General features: G+C 44.9%; 1 protein-coding gene across 1 annotated transcript in view; it reads left to right on the top strand.

Moving 5' to 3' along the window:
• The window catches only part of PREX1 (phosphatidylinositol-3,4,5-trisphosphate dependent Rac exchange factor 1), a 137,033-nt gene that overhangs the window by 43,259 nt on the left and 68,118 nt on the right, over positions 1–25,656 (top strand). The window contains exons 2-5 of the mRNA XM_026042018.1: positions 11,591–11,662; positions 15,360–15,482; positions 22,322–22,426; positions 25,492–25,593. Coding sequence (XP_025897803.1) covers positions 11,591–11,662; positions 15,360–15,482; positions 22,322–22,426; positions 25,492–25,593 — 402 coding nt within the window. The remainder of the gene's footprint in view (positions 1–11,590; positions 11,663–15,359; positions 15,483–22,321; positions 22,427–25,491; positions 25,594–25,656) is intronic.

Genomic DNA, 25,656 nt, shown 5'->3' with positions numbered 1-25,656 from the left:
GGGAAGCRTTGGACACGGCGCTGAATTTGGGCACTTCAAATTAGGGCTTTTTGCATAGCCCAAGTCAGTACAACTGGGTGGGAGCCCTGATGTGCCTTGTCTGCCTCCAGGGAGGCTTCTGGTTTGGTTAAAAATTCAGCATCGTATTTCATAACTAACTGGGGATTTTCTCCTGCCTGTTTATCCGACTCGCTCTTTGCTGACTACTTTATTCCAGCATAGGAAAGCTGGGTGGAAAACAAGATCCATCCCCGGGAACAGCTGCTCTCRCATGGTGTGTGCTTTAAAACAGCACTGGATGGGGCTTGGTTTGGAAAACCCGCTCGGATCAGCTACTGCGCTTGCAGCAAGCAGCTTTTCGTCAGCTGAACTGTTTGTTCCTGCCCAGGGCTAGTGACGAGAAATGTGCTGGTGAGGTTAGTTTCTCTAATTCCTCTTTTAAACCAAAACGTGAAAGACATTTTTTTTTTTCCCCCCTCTTTTTTTTTTTTTTTTTTTTTTTTTTTTTTTTNGTGTGTGTGTGTAAATAATTGCAAACATGCAGAGCTGCTTTTGCAAGGTGCAGCTGCGGGGAGGACAGAGCGAGGGGGAGGGCTGGCTTTGCGGCCGCTCTGGAGCGGTTCCGCTCCCTTCTGTGGCAGGAAGTATAAATGCGCCAGGCGTCTTGCAAAAGAAGCTTTAAATGAGCAGCTTTTTTGCCTCGCTACATTTAGGCAAATGTTGAAGTGTTTCCTGGCTGTGTTGGCCTCAAGTGGAAATACTTCTCCTGARGTGAAATTGTGGCACTGAAGCAATGCCGAAGCTCCCCGGGTTTAGTGGCATCCAGAGCTGAATGGAAGCTGCTGGGGAGAACAGCTCCATCAAGGGCTGGGTCGTTTTTGCAAGCCCTTTCCCTGTACTTGCTTGGAGACAGGATGGAGATCAGACTGGATACCAGGGAATCCTGAGTGTGCCTTGCATACTGACTCCATGCATGACCTTGTTAAGTCGTAGTGGTTTCTTTGGACCTCATGTCCCATTCCCCTTCCTGGGGCTGCAGATGCAGCCCCTGCTCGGAGCCCTCCCAGGCAGCAGCATCGCTCCAGCAGCAGCTGCTGCAGTTCCACTGCTTGCTCTGTGTACAAGGTGCCCACAGACAGCAGTGCTTCACCTTTTGCATCAGCCAAATAAATTAATCAGCAAAGTRAATTAGTCTTTAGCTTTAATCAGCTGAAGACTGATTAAAAGGAAACTTTGAGGGCATAAACAGATCCTACTGAAATGCTGCTGAGGACCTCTCCAAGGTGAAATGGCTCATTTTGTATGATTCTTTTGCAACTCTGAATTTTAGCAACTAAGAAGCTGCAATTCTCTTTAAAAAACCTGTAGTCACCTTGGGTCCTTTTAAACCTAAGAATAATGTTGGAGAACTGGTGGCCTAATTTTTCTGTACTCTGATGGAAATGTAGCACTGAGAACTGCAGTGTGTGCACACCTGAGGCAAGTGCGCCGTTACCTATATATTATACATGCCTTGAGGAGTTTGACCTGCCACAAAACCTGATACAGACCCAGCTGTTTAGTCAGTAAATCACAACATGTTTAAGTGTCATTTCGGCTCATTAGCCACTTACTCAGAAATTGGGGTCAGATGGACATCTCCTTAAGAAACTAGCATAGACTCATGGAAGTAATCTCAATGTTTAGGTCCAATGTTCAATGCTAAACTGACTTCTGAGACTCTTTAAGTACATATCAGCTGGACACGGACAAAATGTTCCTAGTGAAATGGGACCCAGGGATTTCATTACATGTTGAAATGTAGATGGAGTTTGTGGGTCACCTGAGATCGTGGTACTTGGACCCTGGGTAGATTGGTGATGTAATTTAGAGCAATGGTCAGTGAACCTGGTGGCAGAAAGCTGGGCTGGTCGCTTAGCATGGAGATTCAGTCTAAGCTTGAAAATTTGTATTATTCAGCGTTGTGAGAGGAGTGAGTGGGAAGGCCAAGGGCTGGACCATGGGGCGGCCTCACTCCTCTGTGGGTTTCCACAGTTCTAGTTGCCTSACCTTCTACTTGAAGGAAAATTCACAACTCTGGGTTGACTTTTAAATGATCAGCTAGTGATGCACCTACAGGAACTGAGTGTAAAGCAAAAGACTCAACATTTTTATTAGCTCTTATCTGTTCTCTGTGACCTTTACGTACTGGCGTTAAGACCTGATCGCTGGAAAGACAGTAGAAAAGAGAGCGTAATCCTTCTGAGGCCTCAGCTCCCTATCTTAGGTCACCAGCTTGAAACATTAACAGAAAAAAAGCCATTTAACATCTAGACTTCGGTATCTTTGTTTGGGACCATTTAATGTTTCTAGTCATTGTGATGCCTTTACCTCCCCTTTGAAAATGCAGTAGCTGTGAGCCTGCACATCAAGCCTGGAGCTTGATTCAATATTCCTTGATGCTGATGAAATTGCTGGAGATGTAAGTGCTTGCGAACTGGTCGCAGTCTGCAGGCTGATCTCAGTTATGGTGAACAGTAAATAACACAGGTCAAATCCTTTGGCTTTGTCCTGTGTTTGCTGGTCCTCACTCCTGAAGCAAACGTCTGTTAAAATCAGCATAAAGGCTGAATGGACACTAAGGCTGTCAGGATGTGGTCCTCTACATGAGAGAAACAAAGTGAACTGCACTGTTTAAACTTAAAAAAACATTTTGCAAGGTTCCACAGTGCAGGAGGAAGACAAGTCATTTCKTTGTTGTATAACAAGGAGGCATGAAGAGACCAAGAAAAGGGAGATTTTTGCAAGGGCCTAAGTGAATGAGGCACATGCTTGTCCTGGACTCCTTTGCAAATCCCAACAGGTTTGTTTCCTGATGATGWTAAGAGTAGTCCAAAGTAGTCCAGGGATAGATATTCACAGAAGGGCTTGCTCAGGTTGTGAGACTGCCAAGAAGTCTTTTTCCAAGACTTCCAAGCAATGGGATTATTTAGAGCAATTTAGAGGTAAYGTTAGGGAAGGGAGAGAGCATGTGGAGTCTACAGAGATGAGATAGGCGATGTGGGGAAATCACTTTGGAGGGATTTCAGAATGAGGAGGTAACTTTTGTTGGACCCTGGAAAGAATCGGGGGCCTCAGACTCCCCGTTGCCTGAGGATGCAAATAGTGGTGAGCAGAGGGAGGCGGGAGCAGAGGTCAGGGGATGGTACAAAGGGGACAATGGGCCTCTTTGCAGCACCAGCCTCTCTCTCACTTCACAAAAAGGGTTTTGTAATTCAAATGAAAACAAACCCTCCTTAAGAAAGGGATCTCTCTTTGGAATGAGAAACACTGCCGACATATTTCACTCTCACTTCCCTTTGGTTTCACCTTCCTTCATCATCGATGCATGGTTGAATTTGATCTGACCTTTTTTTGTTGTTGCAGAATTCTAGTGTAAGCATCAGTGTGCTGGAAATAGAGATACAGTCTGGGATCCTTTGGAGCTTCCTTTGTAAGTTATTTTCTCTGGGAAGCGCTGCTAGATCAGCTCATTTGTGATGAGTCCCAGAGTGCTACCATGCTGGGAGGGCCTGTGCACATCAGTTKTGCAGGTATCAGCTTGCAGCCTCCACAATCCTCAACTTTCATGCTGAGACACAAGTCACTCATTCACTTCTGAAAATTACTCCGTTACCCTCCCTGCCCTGMGATGCCAAATTTGCAGGTGCTGGCGGATGGGCACAGGCAGGGAGGGTGGGCAGCAGCAAAGGTCAGTGGTGGAAGCGCTTTCATGTACCCTGGTCCATCTGCGAGCCAGGGGTGTAGTCTAATCTTGTTGTCCMGCGTTGCTTGTGGTGGAAAGAGGGGAGGCCTTCCTAGAGGGCAATTCAGCCTTCCTTCTGAGCCCTCTTTTGGAGAGGGCACTGATGCATCCGGTGCGGTTGCCTGTCCATTGCTGGCACCTGTGGAGAGAGCCTGCAGCACTAACCCAGGCTGGTGCAATTAGATGGGGTAAGTCCTAGACACAGGGCACATTGACACAACCATCCTGTGGTGGACGCCTGTCCGGAGAGTCAAGGTAGCTGTGGCTGCCTAGAGCACCACTGGCCAACCACAGCCAGGGCTGCCACTGCTGGTCATTAACGTTGATGCTATATGTACCATATAACAGCATACAACAACATATGAGGCATATAGATGTAAGGTACCTCAGCCGTTCTATGTAGTAACTGTGTATGCCTTACAGGACAAGGTTTGTTAAGSAAAAATTAGTAGTTTGATTTTGGTGGAATATGTCAGGCATATAGTCTATACAAGCAATAGCCATTTCTCTGACCTCTATATAAAAAGAAATAATCTAGTTTGCTGCTTCAAGCTCTTCAAGCTTAAAAACACCTTCTGTGTTTTCAAGAAGCTGAACTTCTGCATGCTTCTCCTGGATCTGTCTTGGTAGAAGTTTTGTAATATGTATAGGTGTATTCATTGCTTAAGTATCTATGGAATTACACAAGGTCTGTGGGCAATATGCCTCAGGTAGGGGGGGTCTCTCACTGCCTGTGTCTGCATTTGGCAACTGAAGCTGTGTTTATTTCCTCGTGATCTCTGCTGAGAGATCTACTGCCTGTGATCTGCTTCTTTAAAATATTCATGCAGTCTTTGGTAGGAAGAGATGATTCATGCTGTAACATCCATGCTGTGTTTGTGTGAAACGATTGTTGCCCTAAAGAATGAGAACMCTGGAAGGAAGAAACCTTAAAAGGGCCGTGTGTGCGGGGAGCCCTTYGGACGTATGAGCAAGAGAGCCCGGGACACGGGAGTTCTGAAGATCCGGAGGTCTTCAGGCTTGCTTTCAGAAGGTGGGGAAATGCCTGCCTCAGAGGATAGGTGATGGTTATCATTAGATTGCCTTGTTTCGTGTCTAATACAGCCCAAGATTATAAAAGGGGTTTAACCTTTGGAAAAGAAGCATCACTTTGAAAGCTGCGCAGTGGAGGTGCAAGGCACCTGCAAGGCCACGGCTCTGCCTGCCTCAGCTCTTGCAGGTGATGTTTGATATTCCGTCGTGCACGGCTTCCATTCTGTTTTCTTAAATTACTTGGGTTAGTTAATAAGTTCTTCTTCAGGGGATAGATCAAAAAATAAATATATTCCAATAAGCTTTGAGGCTTTAAAGCCAATTTGATACATAGAAAGCCTGAAATTAGGGCAATAAAAGATATTTCTAATGCTATTTCCTCTTACTAAACACCTCTGCCTACTAGGCAAGTCCCTGTTCAGCTGTTTGCAGATGAATTAATTTGGCTATAGATCTGAGCTCCTTTTTGCAGAGTTGCTCTTCCTCCCAGCTGTGACTATTGTTTCAAAAAGATCTAAGGAAAAGTGCTCTTCATACGTGGAATACTCCGGGCAAGAATTTTGGTGTAATGCCACTCATCCAGTACTTAAGGTCTCTTCATCCTTCCTCAGAAACTCATAATTTAAAATGCATTTTAAATGACTTCATCCGTTGCTAGAATGCAGCTTCCCCCGGGATGGATGGACCCGGGCGCTCTGCTGCAGTTAAGTGACTTGGTTCCAGGTTGACTAGGAACCCAAAGCTGTGCTGGCATTCGAGGAGGTGCATTCAGGTAGTTACAGCATAATTAAAAGGAAATACCAAAAGACCAATTTTTCGTAGAAATGCATGCTTAGGTGYTATGAATTTAAAAAATAAATTGCAGTGGGGCTTTTTTGTGTGAATAGGCTGGTGGAGTCATTGTTGTGTTATTTTGAGATTATTTTTTGCATTGTCTTTTGGACTTGGGTGCAGGTGAGAGCTACAGGTCACGTGTAGGATGCAGGATATTCATGTTTCCTGTCATTTGTGCAGCACTTTAGCTTATAAATTGCTTATCTGATAGAAAGCAGAAGCACACGATGCTGATGGTGAAGTTTGCAGCTAACAATTGAGCGGCATGAACAAGGATGCACCTGCTCCTAAAATTCAGACCTTCAGCAAAGCCATCCACGTGTTTCAGTAGTGCCATGTTCCAAAAAGTTTATCTCATATCCCCATTTAATGGCAGCAATTATTTGAGCAATAAGATGATGAGAAAGTGATGAGGAGAGTGATGAGAGAAAAAGAAAGTGAAATTATCTTTGTGATGGTTGTTCTTATCCTTGTGACAGGCCCTACTCCAGATTGTCCGAGGCAGCTGGCACTCTAGTCGCGTGGTGAAGATGCTGGTGATGGAGTCAGAGGAGGAGGAAGCACGTTGCTCCCCTTGCCCTCTCTCTGTTTTTCACCCTGAGCGCATTTCATTTTGTTTGTGGAATCAAAATGGCACATGTCTGCTCTTGCAAAGAGCCCGAAACAGTTGCTTGCACAAGTGTAAAGCAGTCTGTTCATTTCAGTAGTGAAAATCCAAGGCTCCTCTAAGTGACTGACTTTGATTTCGCCCTACTTAGTGACAAGGCTGACAATTGCTTGCCATGCGGGCCCATATGAAGTTCCAGTCACCCGTTCATAAATCAAGTTTTGCCGGGCTCTGCTTTCAGCTCTCTCCTCTTTGGAGATGGTAATAGTTGTCTCTTTCTGTTCTCCCTTTCGTTTCCCTTTGGGTTATGCACAGTTTGCCTGTCTTGCTGTTTAATCAGAAATCTCTTGCTATTTCTGGACATTTGGGGAAGTATTTGCCTTAAGCAGCTTTGTGTTTTGAGAAGGGACATGAGCTCGTCTCTGTCGTAGCCTCTGCTCCATCATTCAGTTTAGTTATTCCRCCCTGTATTTGCAAGTGTTCGCTCATTCTTTTTACTTTGCATTTGCGTTTTGGTTTGTGATCCTTTGTGTTTCGGACTCTTCAGGTAGTTCACTCAGTAGGGTTTTGTACTATCTACCTACATGTCCTAGGGTCCTTTCTAGTGCACACAGAACTAGTTTACTAGGTGTTAACTTAGTCCTGAGCGTGATTATAAGAATTACTTGCCCGGAACTGCTGTTGGCATCATTTTGCTTCAGAAGTAGTTTTCACTGCAGCTGCAAATTTGACAAGCTTTCGTAGTGGTTTGTGGTGGGAAGGCACTTTTCCTTCCTCTGATGAAATGGCATAAAACACCGCCTGCYTCTGTAGATATATTGATTAGTAGTAGGCACTGACCTATTTGATATGCCTGCATGGTTGAAAGAGATCCGGCCTTTTGCTGCACAGACTCCCACACTCGTTATCTAATGATGCTGTAACTCATTATTATGTTGCCCAAGTACGAGGCCCTTCCTCCATCTTCATCATTTAGCTGCATCCCAGTGACCTGAGCGTATCGTGTAAACAAAGTGCCATTAACTACTGGGCCCTGGTTATTGCATAAGGAGCTCAGGATATGTCACCTTGCTCCTGTGTATGAAGCAGGATCAGAGGTGTGATCTGGACAGCTTAGGATCTCATCCGAGTTTTCTGGATATAATGTTTTAACTCTAAGATGTTTCTTGCTGTCTTTTTCACATGTGCCTTTAAAGCAGTGACTCTGGAAATCAGAGGCTGTTTGGTGCTGTTTCTCTTGGGAATTTCAACACCCTAAGAAATAAGACAGCTCTTGCAATTACTGCTTAACACTAGCAGTGTATGTGACAGTGCAAGGGAAGGCTGTGACTGTTACCGTCCTCTTTGGGACGGTGCCTGTGGCCCCCAGGGTGCCTGCCTAAGGAGAAGTGTGCATCCCTCCTAGAGGGACCCAGAGGAACGGGAAGGGTTTTTAGATCTTAAGTTGCATTCTCACCATGGAGAAAAATAAATATTTCCCAGGTGTTAAAAAAAACTCATAACTAAACGCTAAGGTACTTTTCCTCCACAGTTGTTAAAGCTATCATTGCACTGTCTCCAGTATTTGCCATATGTTACTTAACTTAGACAARAGAGAAGGTGGTAAAAACACTAATTTTTCCTAACAAAGCTACAAGTCAAAGTTCAGCGAGGGCAATTTGAAAAGCAACTGAGAGAAATCCCAGTTGCTTCAGTCCGTTCCATGCGGGAACAACTCCGAGAGCAGGGTCCGTCCCCAGCCACGCGCTGCAGGCAGCTGGGCTGCAGAGTTGTGTGGCTTCGAGCAAGAAGGTTTTGTTGCAAGGCTGGGCTAAGCAGCGGACTGAAGATCGTAACATTTGTATGAAAAAAAGTGTCCGTTAAAAATACCTAGTGGCGATAGGAGCTTTTATACCTGAACTGCAGTCTACGTTTGTCTTTGCTGGAGAGAAAACGCTGTTTTTCTAGGCATTACGTACCTCCCCAGGATGACTTAGTGCAGCAATGAAGCATCTCACTCCACTCACATTGTTACAGGTCTGCCTGAATCCTCAAGGCATTTGCACCGTAGGACAGACCGTAAACTGTGTTTGTGTGACACGAGGAGCATCCGATGTGACCCGCTGCCTTTGGAAGCGGCAGACCTCTAGGGCAACAAGTCACAGTGCACAAATAAATATTGTGTTGATGCAGCAGCAGAATTTTAAACAAAAACAAATCCTCTGTGGGGTGTTTTCCTAACGATTAGCACGCACATATGGAGGATGAGATCTCGACAGGCCTGTGCTGGGAGAAAGACAATCTGTCAGTTCGGTTTTCTATTTCTTTCCATACGTTGTGTTGTCCCGGTGCTGTGACCTGGCTTTGCTTGGGACCCATGAGGTCTGCAGTGTTATGGAGAGCAGAGCGTCCCCCTTCCCTCTGCTGACTGTAGTCTCAGTTCAGCTTGAGCTGCTTGGAGACCTGGGTCTGGCCCAGTAGGAGCATAGGAAAACGTTAGGAATGGGAAGAGAGCAAATGTGACCTCTGTGGGGCTAAGAAGGGAAAGTGTCATTTTTATCTGCTTCTTTTCATGTCAAGTTTCTGTTGTTGTTGCTATTATTATTATTATTATTATTATTATTTTTTTTTTAGAGTGAGTTTAGAGCCTGAAAAAAATGGTAGCACAAAAACTTGGGCTTGAACTTTAGGAAATGCTGACCTAAATCTGTGGACATAATCTCTGGAAAAAGGGCTGCTCTTTCCAGGCTCGGAGAAAGTTGGAAGGAAAGCGGTTGTTGTCATGTGAACGCGACCTGCAGTTCTCAAGCTGCTGCTTAATAGCTTGGATCGTGATTTTTAATTTGAATGACTGTTGCCAAAGTTTCTGCTTGCAAAGGAGAAGGTTCTGAAAACTCATAACACACAATTCTGCATGCAGGAAGTTTGGAATATTGTTAACGTCGACTGCTAAACTTACAGCACTAAAATCTCTCATCGCTGTCTGGTTTTACTGTTCCTGGAGAGATTGTTGTTCATGCACATCCAGACAAATCAGAGGCTGTGAGAGACTTGACAACTATTTACAAAATTGACTTGTTTGCACTTGTTTCTCATCCTTTTTATTCTCCTCTTGTTTCTCTGCCTCTGTTTTTCTATTTGATTTTTCTCCTTTTCTCCCTCTACGTGTACACATTAAATGATCTTCTCAGATAAGCATCACAGAAAAGCTGCTTTTTATATTAACATAGGCCCTGCTTTTTTATTGACTAGCCTGTAACAGCTAATGTGATTTGCATTTCTGTTTATCAGATTTCTATTATTAGACCCAACCTACCAGGCCTAACATGCAGGTAAATATTAGTCACCAGTGAAGCTGCTAATTGCGTGGCTTAATTAATCATTCTGATTGGATTTGCTGTCTCCAAACAGCGATGTGATTAAAGCAGAGAGAAGTCTCTGCCGGGCTTATCGTTTTAGAGCAAGAGCAAGTGACTATCGTTCCCTCCCATAGATGAGGTGCCCGATGAGGAGGGTGCAGGCGCCGCAGCCCGTGCCGGGCCGGGAGGCCGCGGCTCTTGGCCGTCCTGCTGCCCTGAACCGTGGTGCCCAGCGGGGCAGCTCCGCTCGCCGAGGGGCCAGCGGGCAGCCCCTGAGGTCGCTGCTTTGTAAAAAGGCTCTTGTGCTGCTRGCAAACACGTCCTGGCCTCTTACAGGAGTCGGCTGCTTTTCAGCCTTCTCAGTCCCCACAACCTGCCTCAGGGTCTCGTGTCTAGCTGGGATCTTGCCAGATCCCCTCGCTCTTGAGCAGCACGCGTGCGGTGCCGTGGTGGCTGTCCTTGATGCTTGTTAACACCTCTGTGCGGGTTGCGAACCCGGGGCCCCAACGGGTGCAGGGGCTGAGGGGCTCGTCAAGGCAGCCCTGCTGAGCGAGGCCTGGCCGGGACGGCCGCCTGCCTTGCGCCCTCCCGGGGAGCTGYCCCTGGCGGTGCCGCGGGGCCGTGGAGCGACTCGGCCTGGCCGGCAGCTCCAGGCAGTGGAGGAGCCGCCGTGCGGGGCGGTGGCAGCGGCGTCGCTGCTCCCCCTGTGCCAGCCCCTGCCGCTCCCCTCAGTCAGGCGCATCTGCCAACACGGATGCTGCTGCAGGATGCTTCTGCTTTCAAACGCCTTTTATTATCCAGCTGTAACAAAGCTGCCTTGTGCCATAAAAATGAACAACCCACTTCCTCTCTGTGTCTCAGGTGGATAAGAAAAGCTCCTTTCTTCCTCGTTCGCGGCCCTCTTTGGGGCTGACCCCCTGTGTGGGAGGCATGTCAGCAAGCGCGATCCRGGCTGGGGAAGAGCCCTCTCCCCATGCGGGCCGTATAACTGATCCCAGCCGCTCCGTGCTCGCGGGTCGCTCCTCATCCTCACCTGCTGCTGCCCAGGGCTCTTCAGCGATGCCTGTGGAGGGTGAAATTCCCTGTTCTTGCTCCAGAAGAGCCCTTGGCCAGTGGTGCCTGAGCTATGGTGATGGGAGGCAGGACCATCGCCTAGGATTGCCTACGTCCTGGGCAATCCTAAATGCCTTGCACTGGATCAGATACAGTGTGGGTCTGTTGAGTGYGAATACAGGCAGTGCCCTCCCTTCCGGGGCCACAATTTGGCCTCAAAGGCTGGTGTTTGAATCCCAGTCTATGAGTGTGAGGCCTGTAGCTTTGTATTGATCAGTTGTCTAAAGCCAAAGTTGTACAGAATTAAGGAAAGGCAAAACCTGGCCTTGATGAAAAGTCACAGAGCCCTTTTGCCTGAGTTTGGAAATGTGAAACCCAGCAAACAGGGCAACATGTCCCAGGCGCCRTCCAGAGACTTCCATTTCTCTTCCCTGAGTGTGGAGGCTGTTGAACTTGCCCCAGCCCTGGCCGTAGCTCGGAGCTGTCTCGGCTCCAGCAGCATGAATGTCCTTTTGTTGTTCTTCACAGTGGTTCTTGCTGACATACAGCTTGGTGTGCGTCAGGCGCTCGGCTTCCCWAAGCCCCAACAGCTGCATCTGGGAGAGAGGGGAAGGCTTCAAGGGAATGGCTTCAAGGGAATAAACAAACAAATCCTCTCTGTGGTCTACTGGTAGTAACAGATAATTAAGTCTAAAAAAGTTCCGCAGAGCTTTTAAGGGTAGACATTTATTGCCAGGCAAAGCCTAAAAGTCTTTTGTGTTACCCTGAAAGCAGTCCTGGGTCTAGGAGCTAGGGTGGTGATTTGGTGCCTCTTTAGCTTCTCTCAGCCTCCCAGGTAATCAGCCATGGTGAGACTGGCTATTGGTGGAAGGCAGAGGGTATAAAGGTTGGTAATCAACCTGTATCAAGCCGTTTGAACGTAATCTTTTTGCTTCCCTGCAGGCGTTTCTTCACCGAATCCGCCAGAATGCTGTGGACAAAGCTGAGAAGTACATAACGGAGGAGAACGTGAAGGTATTTCTTCCCTCATCCTCGTTTCCTTGGCAGGCAAAAGGATCTGTAATGAAAGGCTAGATTCAGGGATATAGAAATCACATGTCCTCAGGTCGCATTGATGCTTATTATTAAATTGGTTCCCTAAAGAAATGAGGCTCATGTCATCAGTCTGTTTATCAGCTGCTTGCCTTTTGCATACCTGTCATATTCCAGCAATTTTTCATCCCACTGACTAATTTCAGGGAAATTTGATAACACTGTAGTATTGTCAGAGATGCTAAATTTTGGCAAGATTTGTGAAAAATGATGATGAGTAGAAGACAGAGAGACTTTTCAGTGCCTTTGCTGAGGGAGAGGCAAGGAATGCAAGTCTTGCTTGGCAGCATCCAGGCAGCCAATTTGCACCTGCTCTCCTAGTGCCGCTGGTCACAGGACTGCATATTATTGTTTATTTTCATAAACATTTTTTCATGTGACTACTTTAGTAATTTGGCTTAAAATTTTGTTTGTACTTGTATGCATATGAAACCTCCCGGCATGTGGGATAGGATAGTTTGTTTGCCAGTAGGGGCTTACTTATTGGACTTGAATCCAATCCTATACATCCCAAATCAGCAGAGACTTTGGCCTTTCCGTTAATGGGAACAGAGTCCAGCAGTAGTGATGGGGGGAACCACTTGATGTRGTTCCCCAGCACTGGCCCCTCCAACCTTATGTATGGGCTCCACGTCCTATATTGCTGCTCGTTCTGCAGGGCAGCAATGCAGTAGCCTTGAGTGGCTGCAGTTTGGGACAGGGATGGAAGGAAGTAGGTTAATGGCAGAGCAGAGTAGGGATTTAGATCCCAGGCAGAGCTGCCAAGAGTCCTGCTTGTCCTGCCCAGAAGCATTTCTCTTACTTGAGATGTGATGTGATAGTGAGTATGTGCTACTAACCATAATGCTTCCTGTGTGCTGAAAAGCGTGCAAARAATATGTTCTGCGCTACACAACCCTTTGGCAACTTGGGGAATAACTGAGGATGTTGATGAAAGTTATTGTTCTATTACTCATATAATCAAAAAGAGTATTTATTAGGCCTGCCACCTAATCAGATGCATTGCCCACAAAGCCCATGCAGAGAAGTCCTTATTTCCTCCACTGATTAAATGTATTTGAATTTGAAGGTCCAGCACTTTTCTCAGGGGAAGACCCCCTTTCTTTTTGTGTCATTCTTGAAGTGCCTGGGGGGGGAGCCTTTGCGAGGCCATTATGAGGCCTCATTAATTCTCTCTATTACAATGCCCAGCTTTCAATAACAGAGCTTCTCTTTCTTGTTAAAGGACCTRCCCTGTTGCTGGTTAATATAGAATCACAAAGGCACAGTTCTCCTGACCAGAGGCCATGTTATCTTCCCCTCCACCCCAATTTCATTGTCTTTCCTGCAGCCAGGGGGTGTTTTTTGTTTCTTTTTCTTTGTGGAGTCTTGCTGGTAGATGCAGAGCAAGTGGGGTTGTGCTGGGACTTCTAATAACCCTRGTTGCTGATATTATTTATCCTGAATCACCAGAGAGCTGTGAGGTGGCAGGCAGCAGCAATGATGGTAGCAGAGATGAATAAAAGTTTTGGCAGCTTGTGTCGAGACAAGTCTGTATTTCCCTTCATCCTTCATGCAGTGAAATTGTCTAAAGGAAAATCCAGGGTATTCTGGCAGTCATTCCCTCTAAGCAAGAGAAACTGCTTCTTAGGGTAATTTGGGATCGTGCTCTTGGTGTTAGTTCTGCAGGTTTCTCCATCGGCTGGCACAAAGCACTGGAGATTCCTATAAATTCCAGGCACTGTGTCCTCTTCCAGAATGGCCACATGAGTCCCGTGGCAGGCCCAGTTTCTTKAAGGACTTCAGCGACCAGCAGCCGTCCCAGCAGATGCAATAGTGTCATCAACGGCTTCTTTACAGGCTCCCTTCCCCTGYGGGGACCTGTTAGTGTTACCCTGCATTCACAGCAGGATGCCCCTGTCACCTTGCTGATGCAGTAGGGTGAGGGCAAGATGGGGTGAAGTTTCTGTGTGACACTTACAAATAAATAGTGCCTGTTTACCAGCTATAGAAACAAATGCAGTCAAGGTCTYTCTGACACGTTGATTTTCAAGTTACTCTTGTTATTTATGAATTCTGTGGCAAGCAGAGCTGTGCTGACCATCCCAGAATACATTAGATTACACAGATATTCCTTGGATCAAAAAATACCTCCCCTGAAGACTGCTTCTGAAGAATAAAGTCATCCCTGACAGATGTTTTTCTCTTCCCTGTTAATCCCCTTCTGGCCCAGCTTCTGGCCATGCCGTGCAGATTGAAACTAATGTATCATCACATCAGTTGCAGACACGCTCTGCTCTGCCCTGCTCTGGAAATTTTTCCTTTTTTTTTTTTTGGAGAAGTGAAGATGCTGTCAGAGACCATCAGTGCAAATTCACTTTGGAATTGTTATTCAGAGACAGAAAGGAGCCATGAGACACAAGAATGCACTGCTGTGGTGCAGACTCCYTAGCTCAGTGTTTCTGGAGGGAGAGCGGAGCAAATACCAGGATACAACCTGCTGTGCTCTGTACGTGCAGCCGGCTCGCAGGAGACTGCGAGAAATGCCCTCCTCACCCATCATGGATCTGCCTGTACACAGAGGAAGATTCCTTGGCTCCCTAATCTTGCCAACCCCTGTAAAACCTGAGAAAAGGCACTTTTAAACCACACATCATTCCTGTCTTTAGTGGTCAGACTTAATTTACAGATTTTGTCCTGAATTGCTGCCATATCACCATCTTCCAGACTGAATCACATCTGGTGAGCAACTTTCCTGTATAAAGTTGTAAAGCTTCATGTTGCTGTAAGGTGCTGTGGGAAGTGTTAGCAGATCTTGGACTTGGTCACTTTGTGCTCAGAGTTGGGCCTCTGTGTCAGGGCTCACCTGCCCCAAGCGCAGATCATCCCAACTCCTATGCATATTTTCATGCTTTATATTTCATATGATGATGATTAAGGCTAATAAAGCTGGTTTGTTTACAGCAGCTTTCACCCTGGCGGTTTGCTGCCCTGAGCACATGTATCTCCACATCTCCAGGGACTGTTTAACTGTGGCATTGCATGTTTCATTCTAGGACCCTGACTCCCATATGTCCTTTCACAGCCCCTTCACTGATGTGAAAGGGAGCTCTTGTGGTTTGAAAGCATTTTACACCATCGTGTGCTCCAGTCGATATAACACTAGATCCCCCATAGCAGTCTGTCATTTACAGCTACATCTTTGTAGCAATAGATTCAAAAACCCTTTCTTGCACAAAGTGATTTATGTCGCGTGGGAAGGAAAAACAATTAACTTTCTGCTTCTTTCTGCAACAAAGTGAGCGTGGTCCTTGTGCTTCCATTCACCTGGTTGGTCTCTTAGGAAACCTCTGGAACAGGCAGAGGCTGTTGCTGGCGTTTAGCATTTTTAGGTATCTGGAAAGTCAGCCTTCATTTACAGCAGATACTTCAGTGGCAGTAAATGTTTCCATAGGAGTAAGGCAATATGGTATGTATAGCATTTTTCAGACACTGATTGTTCCTTTACACAGTCACTATTTGTGCTTTAGATCCCATTCTAGAAAGTTTAGTGCCACAGTATTTTAGTACTTCTGCGTTAGTACATCTGAAGGTACTACATCTATTAACAGCTAACACTGTTTTTTTCTTTATATTTCAGATCTTATTTTCTAACATAGAAGATATTCTTGGCGTTCACAAGGAGTTCCTGGCTGCCCTGGAATTTTGTTTACAACCAGAACCTCAGTCCCAGCATGAACTGGGAAATGTTTTCTTAAAATTTGTAAGTACAATGACTTAACGCTATCTGAAAATGCAGTTTCCTGTCATAAGCTCCCATGCCCCTTAACCAGTCCTAATCTCCAGGTTTTGTCGTGGTACCACAACGACAACGTTGTATGAAATTCTAGGTAGGGTGGGAAAAACCTTGTGAATGAGGTTAGAACAATGGAAACCACATCAAACCTGGCTAAACAACAGGGTATTTTTAGAACTCTTCCTTTTCCCAGTAAGTATTTTTCCTCTTTTTTTTTCTCACCCAGCTGATCACATTTTAATGCTGAGTATTGTCTGCTTTGGTTTCAGCTGCTTCCAAAAGCAGTCCAGTTTTAAGAAAATGATTTTTGGGGAGTTGTGTTTGAATACCAAAAAAAAATGGAAACCCACAGAAGTCGGAATTCAAAGCTAAAGACAGCATATCATCTACAGTACTTAGTGTCTGTACGCACCTTTATCTTTTAGTAAATAAAAAGTATGTGAGATGGCTTATCTTGCACTTCCTGAAATGCAGCAGAAGTTACAACACACAGCCAGTTACCATGGGATAAATGAAGTATCTGAATTCTGTGACTTAACAATACAGAAAATTGGACTCGTAATACTGGCTCGAGAATGTCAGACTTCAAAACAGAAAGTAGTACCAATTCACTCTACCAGTTCCACGTTGCTCGAGACATTTTGACAGGTTATTGTTGTGCCATTTGACTTAATGCCAGATAGCTTTATTTTCTGTTCTCCTGGAGCTTCTGCGAAAGTAGACCGCATCATAAATGAAGCGTTCTGTTAATGCACCATGATATTATCACATGTGCCAACCTGATCCAGTCAAATGTGTACTACTTGGTGATACAGTAAAGTACAGCCCTTTATTAAGGGTTGGATTCTACCATTTCTTCCCTCATTGGAATTTTTCTTGTATGAAATTCCCCATTCCATTCTTATATGAAATTCCCCCTGTGGTAGTTGATTTTAACTTGGCCTGGTTTTCAATCATGTGCGTGTGTGTGCTGTTTTCTAATTTATACATAAGGCGCAGTGATTGTGCATGCAAAATCAGTCACTGCATACACCTAGTTACCAGCTCTGTTCATTTAAATGCAAAGCTACCTGATTTACATGTATAAGAAATGTGACATTGCACATTTTTAACACACAGCTGCCCTCCTGAGATGTTTGAAAATTAGAAATACATACTACATAATAGCATTCTTTCAAATTCTTATTAATTGCATTCAGCCTCAGCCCCACTTTCTACTAAAATATATTCCATTTTTATCACTTAATTTTAATATCACATTTTTATAATGCATGCTTTCACAGTTCATTGGGTTTGAGTGGGCTGCAATTTTTAGAGCCATTGATTACTCATAAAGTTAACCACCTATCCCACTTTATACAAATTTATGTTGTAGCAATTAATAAAAAAGCAGAAGAAAGTGTTTTATTGAGACAGTGCCCAGAAATTGTATCAGGTGTGAGGACAGTCAGCTAAAAAACATGCCTGATTCACTTGGTTAAAGCCTTGAATATTGCCACTAGAATCATTGCCTGCCAGGATATGCTCTACTAACATATCGGTGCCTGTTAAATGGGACCAACACGGGCTGCCTCTCGAGTGATACTGTGAAACTGTCTCCTGGGTTTCCGAGCAGTACTGACTAGCCAGCAATGTTAACATCCTATCTTTTGAGTGAGTTCAAGACTGATGGATAATTCCCTTGTCGCTAGCAGTGGGGTTTTTTTTGTACATGCATATAATGTTTTGTAACTTTATTACTGCAAATTTTAATAGTTATTTAATTGAATGCTTCCTCTTTATTAAACGTGCAGAAGCCCTGGAGTTATGGAACAAGTGAGTGTAATGGGTGCTTATGAGAACTGGCCTCTCAGCTGGACCAAGATCAGCTTATGTTGGTCTGGGGTGTGAATTGCAAATAATGTCGTAAATCAGCCTTTTCCCTGTACTCTAGGGGAAAAGACCTGCAGGTAACACACAAGGAGGTCAACACCTTTCAATTCAGAATATATATAGAAAAGGCCAATGTCATCTGTGATCGTTCTGGTAGTGTAGGAATGTCACTGGGGGCATTATGGCCCCTCAAGCCTAAGCAGGAAGAAGAACCAAAAGATAGCAAGAGAGGGAGAAGTGGCCTGTCCTTTCATGCAGACTGGCTGGGTTGGAGAGGACAAGCGGCGCTGCGGAAGCCTGGCACTGAGGAGGTGGCATCTGTACCCTGCCACACTGCGGGCTTCCTTAGGGAATCTCAAGCCAGTGACAGGGAGACCCCAGTGGCAGCTGTGGTGCAGTGTGAGTCGTAGTTCCTCCCTGTTCGGACTCCTGAAGCTCTAATTCCCTGATTGGGGCTGTTCTGGGGAAGCAGAGGCATTCATGAGAAACCCGTGCCTCAGCAGCAGCATTCCCTAATCCTGGAAGTGTTTCCATGGTGCTTTCTGAAAGCAGCTTTTTTGATGTGGTGCACGGTGCTTTGCTGCAAGAAGCCCTTGCAGCACACGGAGGCTTCTTCAACAAAAACCTAGGCATCTCTTTGAGTGATGTAGTCACCACAGAGCTGATGGGCTTTGCTGGGCTGTATGTTGTTACGTAGCTTACCTAGGGGAAAATACATGCCTATGGTTTTTCATTTTGGATAATGTTCTCCTGTTGTTGCAATGCACTTTAAAGTGCCAAGGAAAACAACCTCGGTACTTGAAGGGAGAAACCCTGGAAGCATGGAAGTGTAGCTGTCTCTGCTGCTCAGGCAGGTAGGATAGACTCTACATAGATTTCCCACCTTGTATCACATGTGAAAATTACTGAAGATTTTGTGAATGTGAAGTAACAAGGTCCCACGTTGTTTTCCATTATTGTCAAATCACAGCGTGTCCTCGGGGGAACCTGCAGCGAGGAAGTGAGATAAGGCCTGTGAATCTTGACTGTATCAGTGCATCTTCTATCGTAATCACCTGCAAGGTCATTCTTGGTGCTGGTTATGAGCCCTGCTTTCCTGCCAGCACACAGATGTTAGCACAGGTGTTCTTCTCCAGAAGTTGCATGATAAAAATGTTCATAAGGTTAAAGAATAGCTTTGAGAATCCTTGAGGTACTGTTTTTCTTCCCAGACGCGGAGTGTCTGATGGTGCATGTTTTCTCTACATGTTTTGGGCATTATCCCTAGCAGAGATCCTGCACCTGGAGTCCCACCAGACTGTGGTGGTTGAGCCCTGTTCAAGAGACCTTTGTGTGTAAAATGTCCTGAAAAAACAAACACTATGAGAGTTACATGGGAATTGAAGTTCCCCGTAATTTTCGTGCACTTCTCCCAGCTGAGGGAATGGGATCTTTGGTTACTGTTCCAACAGTCTGGCACCGTGTAAGCAGGCAATGTCCACCAAACTGTCTTCAAGAAGCTGCCGTTGCCTCTAACTTGCTCTAGCTTCCTCTCAGCCTGGGTCAGCAGGAATTAAGGCGACTGTGCCGGGTCTGTTGGCGAGATCCTTAGCGGCAGCGGGCGGGACGAGGTGCTCTGGGAAGTGCCCTGTGTGTCACACACGTCTGCCAGGTCTGCACAGTGTTTTCCACACTTCTGTTTCCCAGTTTGAATGTCATACATTTACATTCATTCACCCACCCCATTGTGTTTGAATGTCATCAGGTAATTCCATTTCATCTTTGAGCATAACTATAATGAAATATATACTTAAAATGAAATGATATTGAGTGATACAGATACGGGTGCAGAGCCCCGACTGAAGCTTTGAAACAACTACTGGGACGGACTTATGTTGTGGTGACCTAGTAGCTAGAATCCCTCCTGTGGGATATGTTTTGCTTTATTTTTCCTCTCTCATTTTCAGGAGCAATGCTGCATAAATGATCAATTTTACAGTTTCTTTTAAGTCATCAGAAATCTTGTTTTGTTCTGAGTGAAATCTTCTCTTTTGTTTATTTTTCAACATAGGCAAAATTGGTTTCAGCCTGTTTTGAAACAAGAATGTCGTACGTTATTTAAAATACGTCCAAAGAAAAACAGTTAAAATTTTCCAAATGTCTTCTAAGCTTTTTTTAGTTAAAACTATTTAAAAAAAAAAAACTATTAAACTATCTTAAAACTATTTTCAAATCTGTAGCACTTTGTAGTCAGTTCTAATGCCTGTATTTTGGACTTTAGGCAGTCTAAAATAACATACTTGGAGAATAAACTACCAGTTAAAGCTTTTTTGCCCAAACTAAGAGCAGTAAAAACTTATTTTTGTCCCCAGTGTCAGTAGGTCTAGCTCTATATCCAGCAGATCTGCTGAGTAAGAAGGTGCCATTTTTATGTGGCCACATCTCTGACGATAATTGCACTTTAATGTAAAGTAACTGTAGGTTCGGAATTCGTGGGCTTAACATCTGTAATTGTGTAACTGATAATTTCCTCACCGGGGAGGGGAGAGTCTAGGTCTGAATGTCACCCAGAGAGGAAATTAAACGCTTCAGACGCTGGGTAATTTAAAGCATAGTTCTCATATTTGTGGGTCTCATGCACGAAGGACAGCTGGAAAAGACTTGATGAAAAGCACTCTAGGGTGTGTGCAACTACTGCACTGACTGGAGTTGAGCAGAGGGATTTGCTCATGAGCTAAATATAACTCCCCCAAACTCCAAGCGCTCAGAGCTGCTCTGGGAAACCGAAGCAATGACATTTTGGGTGCGTTGCTGGAGCGAAGGCTGTTCTGCTAATGGCTGCTATTTTGAGTTTCAAGCCTGCTGCTTGTGTGCGTCTGGGAGCTGAGGAGAGGTGAGGGGAGGAAATCAGGAAAAGCTCTTGTACCTGGCTCCTCCTTCTGTGACTTTTTTTTCCAAGACAAAAACAATCCTGTGCCTCAATTGCTGCTTTTCTATTGTGCTATGGACCAGTCCTGCTTTTTTCCTGCATCTGGTGGTCAGAAACATTTGTTCCTTTCTAACTTCCCAGTATTAAACTCCTGCACTAATAGGAGCAGCTGTAGATAAGGGATAAAAGTCTTGAACATCTGCATTCCAGCTCCTTGCACCCCGCTCTTTGTGGCTGTTCCTTATTTGCTTTGCGCTGTTATTGTTGTGCTTGAACAAATATCTATTTATTCTCAATTCTTTCTTTAGAAATACAAAGAGGAGGAAAAAATGGGTGAGATTAGTGATTCTGTGTGTTTAAATAATACAAATAGCATTTTTCAGTCCCTCAGCATCTTGCTCATTGAGCTTCTGACCAGAATGTCAAGTTCTGCTCCTAAACTAATGTAAACAGCTTCTTTACCATGTAACCATAGTGAAGGGAATTCCCAGCGAGTGCAGCTATATTCCCATGGATTCATGTTACTTAACTCTTTCAGCTGGCTGTAGTTTTGTTTGGATTGCTATAAGCTGTTTTAAATAAAAGCAGTTGAGAGTCTACAAGCATCCCATCTACAGCTAATGCAGGAAGCGCAACATCTCTGATTAGAGCTGAGAAGCCAATTAAAACCCGCAGAATTAACTGTCTATTTCTGGGCCGATGAGGAAGTCGGACGGAATATTTTCATTTTGAGATTGGAAGTGGGAAGGCGGCGGCGCAAGCGCCCCGAGGAGCCCCGGGGGTCCCGGCCCACGCGGAGCCCCGCGCTGCTCTGCCTGGCAGTGCCAGGCTCCGGCAGCAGCTGCGAAACCACTGATTCACATGAAGCAGCTTGTGTGGGGACTGAGGCCTAAGCCTGTGTGGGACCTCTGCRAGGCCAACAGGCCGGCCTGAACCAGGAAGGAAACTACTGTCGTGCAAAGCACCCAAAAAACGATGGGTCTTTTTGGCTTCTGAATCACTTAACCTGACTAAAACCTATTGAAGCCTATTGCCACCCTCCTGCCCCATTTGTTTCGAGTCCTGAAGCTTGGAACGGAGCTGCCAAGAGTTCAGCCCTTCCCAACAGCCTTGAATGGATCAATGCACTCCTTGCCTGATCCGCTCAGGCATGGAAATAGTTGTCAGGACTGCTTTTGTGCAGCATTTCAGTGTTTTCCGGTTATTTGATGTTCGCAAGGGGTTCAGTGTGTTTGATCATTTTAATTAGAGAAAATCTTGCTGTCRCTGACTGGAGATGAGTGGAGCAGAACTCATGTTGCCAGCTGGCCTTGTTTGTTAGCMGGGATTCGCTGCAGTGCACGTGCTGGTGGGGGTGACGTGGTTCAGTGTAAATACCTGTGTCTAGAAAGCAGTGCTGGTTGTGAAGCTCCCTTTCCACTTCCTTGCTTTTCTGCAGTGTGTTGATTGTCTGTGGTGTTTGAAATTTTTCAGGAAAGCTGTTAGGGGCAGCTGACCCTCTGCTTAGTGTTGCATTGAAATGGTGAAGTTATAAAAGTTCTGCTGCAATTCACGGGGGACTTCCAGTGGGTGATTTATGTGCCATAGTTCCCCTTCTGAGCCTTCCTCCACTCTGCCTCTTCCCAGCCACCTGTTTGCTGCTTCCTTCTGCAGCAGCAATCACCTCAGCTCAGAAGTCACCCTTGCTCCTCACTTTGCTCCCAGCTGCTTTCTGCAGTATCTTGACATGCTTACAAGTGTTCCTGAAATGGCCAAACCCATTCTTTCAGCAAAGGATGAAAAAAGGAAAAAGTTAGAGGCCTCTGTGCTTAGGAAGYTGATGTTAATTTACAGCAGAGTAAGTTAGGAATTGGTGGAACACCTCCATGCACTATTGACTTGAGTGATAACGTGCACTTCATGTAAAATGCAACCCTAAGGCCGTCTGAGTGCACACTCCTTTGTAAAGAATTTGGTATCAGACTGTGACAAAATAGTCATTCCAATTGTGTCCGAGTCAACAAGTTATTATTTTTTTCCCTTGCAGAAAGACAAGTTCTTTGTGTACGAGGAGTACTGTAGCAACCACGAGAAAGCACTCAGGCTGCTCATGGAATTGAACAAGATCCCGACAGTGAGAGCATTCCTCCTGGTAAGCACCTTCTCTAGCACTCTTGACTTTATGATCTGACTTTACACCGTGCTCATAATACCCTCTTGGTATCCTAGGAACTCCAAGCATTTTGCAGACATAATCTATTCCAGCTACGCAGCTCTCAGATAGGATAGGAATTGAAATGACTGGTGACTTCAGAGACAGAACTAAGCCTGGCTCTGCTATGAGTAATTTCGGTGAAAACAGGGAAGATTTTTTTTAAGAAGCCTCAGAAAAGTTGACCAAAAATTATGAAAGGAATATTGTAATGTCAGCAGCAGAACTGTGACTGGCTCCTTGTAGATCTGATTCCCTCCACAGTTGTATGACCAATTCACCATCTGCAGAGCCACCAGAAAAGTCTGGCCTTCTTGTGATACTCTTTCTCCTGTTGTGGGAAAGAACCAGGCTGGATAAATTGTTCTGGCTGTTTTATTGCTGCTTGTTTCAAAAATCACCAATGTCCTCCTACTGCCCAGGATGTCTTAGTATCCAYGTTGCTCTGGACTGTGGAGTATGGCCTTCAAATGCTGAACCTAGCACTAACACGTGAACCAATAGATGGTGACTCCCGCCCAGTATTTCTCTTTCTAGTCTCCTGCCCAATTCTTTCRATTTTTAGGTGACTTTTACTCCTGGATGCAGGCATTGGGATGAGAGACCAATTCATCTTCAGTTTTCTTTCTTGGTAAAAACCATTAAGTAAAAGAAAGGCCATCGTTCTGCAAAGGACATTCTTCCCTTTCTTTTTCTGCTTTTTCTTACACAAAAGAAAACTTTGCATATACATGTGTCACCTGCAAGACCAGAACACTTTTGAGCTACAAAACATGTAGGCTTGCGAGGAAAGCAGCAGGGCCAGACACTTATGCCCTTGGGTACTCAGAATCCCTGTCACCTCTGAGCTTAATAAATAAGCTCTCTTAAAACATTAATTTAAATCAGCAAAGGAGACTTACCTCAGATTCTGCTGAGAGAAATTACTGAAAAGGAAAAGAGAGAAAGGTGCATGTAACCCCCACCCTTCCCAACATCTGGAGTGCTGCCGCTGGAATAGCAAAAACCTCCCTGCTGTGCTGCTGGCAGCAGCTTTGCAGCATGATTCTGATGCACACACGGGACAGCAGTGACACCGTYGGCTGGTGTCACCTTAATCCAAGAGGTTGTTAAACGAGCAGTAAGTAGTAGTGCAGGCAGTGCCCAAGCGCCGTCTCTGCTGTGGCTACTGTAATTTCTTCCAGGCCTCCACCTCTTCCCGAAGCCAGTGCTCTCATGTCACCATGCAGTGAGTGCTGCATTAGAATACAAAGTTTTGGTTGTGAAGGTGGATTTGGCCTGCTTGTCCCTCACAGCTGCTGGAATATAGAAAGTGGGACTGTGTCTGAAAAATCAGTAAGTGCTAAAGGGCAGTTCTGAGCCCACAGCTGAAGGGAGGGCCGAAAGGAGAGAYGGGAAGGACTGAATCACCCGAGACTTGGAAAATTGGACAGTGAGCATTTCGAGCTGGTGGCCAATGCCACAGATCTAGAATAGCCTGGGGAAGRGTTATTTTACAGACGACTGTCTGTAAAAATACCACTTAGGACTAATGAGATTTATGTATGATGTCTGTGAACATTTCTTGAGGAGGAAGATTATTGAACTACAGCCAAAAACCCACTAAATTTCAGAGTGTGCCTGAGCCAGAGCACACAATCCACAGGGGAAAATATTATCAGTAATGCCCCAAAGCAAGCACATCTTGGCTGACATTCCAGCTTCTGTTAATGGTGGGTGGGCTTGCCACTGGCATGGGTTTTGGATCAAAACTGATGAGATTAATAGTTGGACWTAGGCATGTAGAAATAGCTTATCTGAAATGGACATGGAGTCCATTTGCATCCACCTATCCCTGACAGCAACCAGGACCAGCATCTTCAGGGAAATGATAATAAGGCCTGCAGTAGGCTAATGTTTAATTATCGCACAGGGCTTAGTTTATTGTGGAGGAATTGTGGGACGTTTCTCCTCAATATTCTCTCTTTTTTTTCCTTCTATGGCATACCCAACTCTTACAGTCCCTTTCATATCCGCCCTGGGGAGAAATYTGTGTAATTCACTGAAAAACTGAGAATCACTTGTTTCCTGGTGCCATGCACAAATTTACCTGTGAAATTATTCTGGAATGTGGCAGCCCCTCAATGTGTGAGGGCTCATGGGAGAGTTTACCAGTTGAATTCCTGATCTGCTGCTGCTTTTTCTCAAACTGAAATCGTTTTGGACTTAAATTTGCTTGGTCYAATATCTGGAAAGCACTTATGTCCCCTTCCTTATTATGTTTAAGTAACAATGGGAGAGTGGCCATGCATTTTTTCCCGTGAGTATCCTGAATGTCTCGTGCCTTTTTTGCTTGGCAGATGGCAGAATGCAGCGAGAGGCTCAGAGCTTTGTGTGCTGTGTYGCCAGCCAGTGCACACATGCAGTTGCACCAGCTGGGCTTAGACACAATGTTTTGCCTGAGAATTGGTGGATGTGATGCCRATGACTCGCTTATTTCAATTCCACCTTGAGTTCCTTCAGGCATAATGGTTCAAATGATCTTATTTATATCCTATATTTATATAATATATTTATACTCCTAGTTAGTAGGATTTGTTTTAGCCCTTGAGTGTTTTCTGGACCAATAATGCAAACTTTATGGAGTCAATAAAGACTTTAGCAAGTGGTCCTGCTGACTGTGGTGGTAAGTTGTGTTCCTTTGGCTAATAGCACATCTAAATTTGCAGATTGTCTTCCTATAGTTATGACTTTTTTGAGTCAACTATGACATAGTGTTTTCTCTGGGAAGATACATTTCTGCACAGCCATGGTTTATACCCAGTGATTTTTGCTTCTGCAGAGTTTTGCAGGCGGAACTTCATTGCCATTCCTAAGATACAGGAAAAGGATTCCATTTACCACTGAAATACAGAAGAGTGCTTTGTAATGATAAAGAATATTATAGAAATAAATAAATAAAATYACTGTTAAAGAGTATGTGAAAGTTTGTCTGAGGTAACGTTTGTTTTCTTTTCTGGTTATAGAGCTGTATGCTTTTGGGAGGCAGAAAGACGACAGATATTCCACTTGAGGGTTATCTGCTGACTCCAATTCAGAGAATTTGCAAATATCCACTTCTGCTTAAGGTAAATCAATGAAAAAAATTCTCCGGTTATTTGCTTTATTCTTAGAGGGATTCTGCAGCTTTT

This window comes from Nothoprocta perdicaria, unplaced genomic scaffold (assembly GCF_003342845.1).
Source record: "Nothoprocta perdicaria isolate Ctin4 unplaced genomic scaffold, notPer1 scaffold_3, whole genome shotgun sequence".
Taxonomy (NCBI): domain Eukaryota; kingdom Metazoa; phylum Chordata; class Aves; order Tinamiformes; family Tinamidae; genus Nothoprocta; species Nothoprocta perdicaria.
This window is presented reverse-complemented; position numbering and strand designations above follow the sequence as displayed.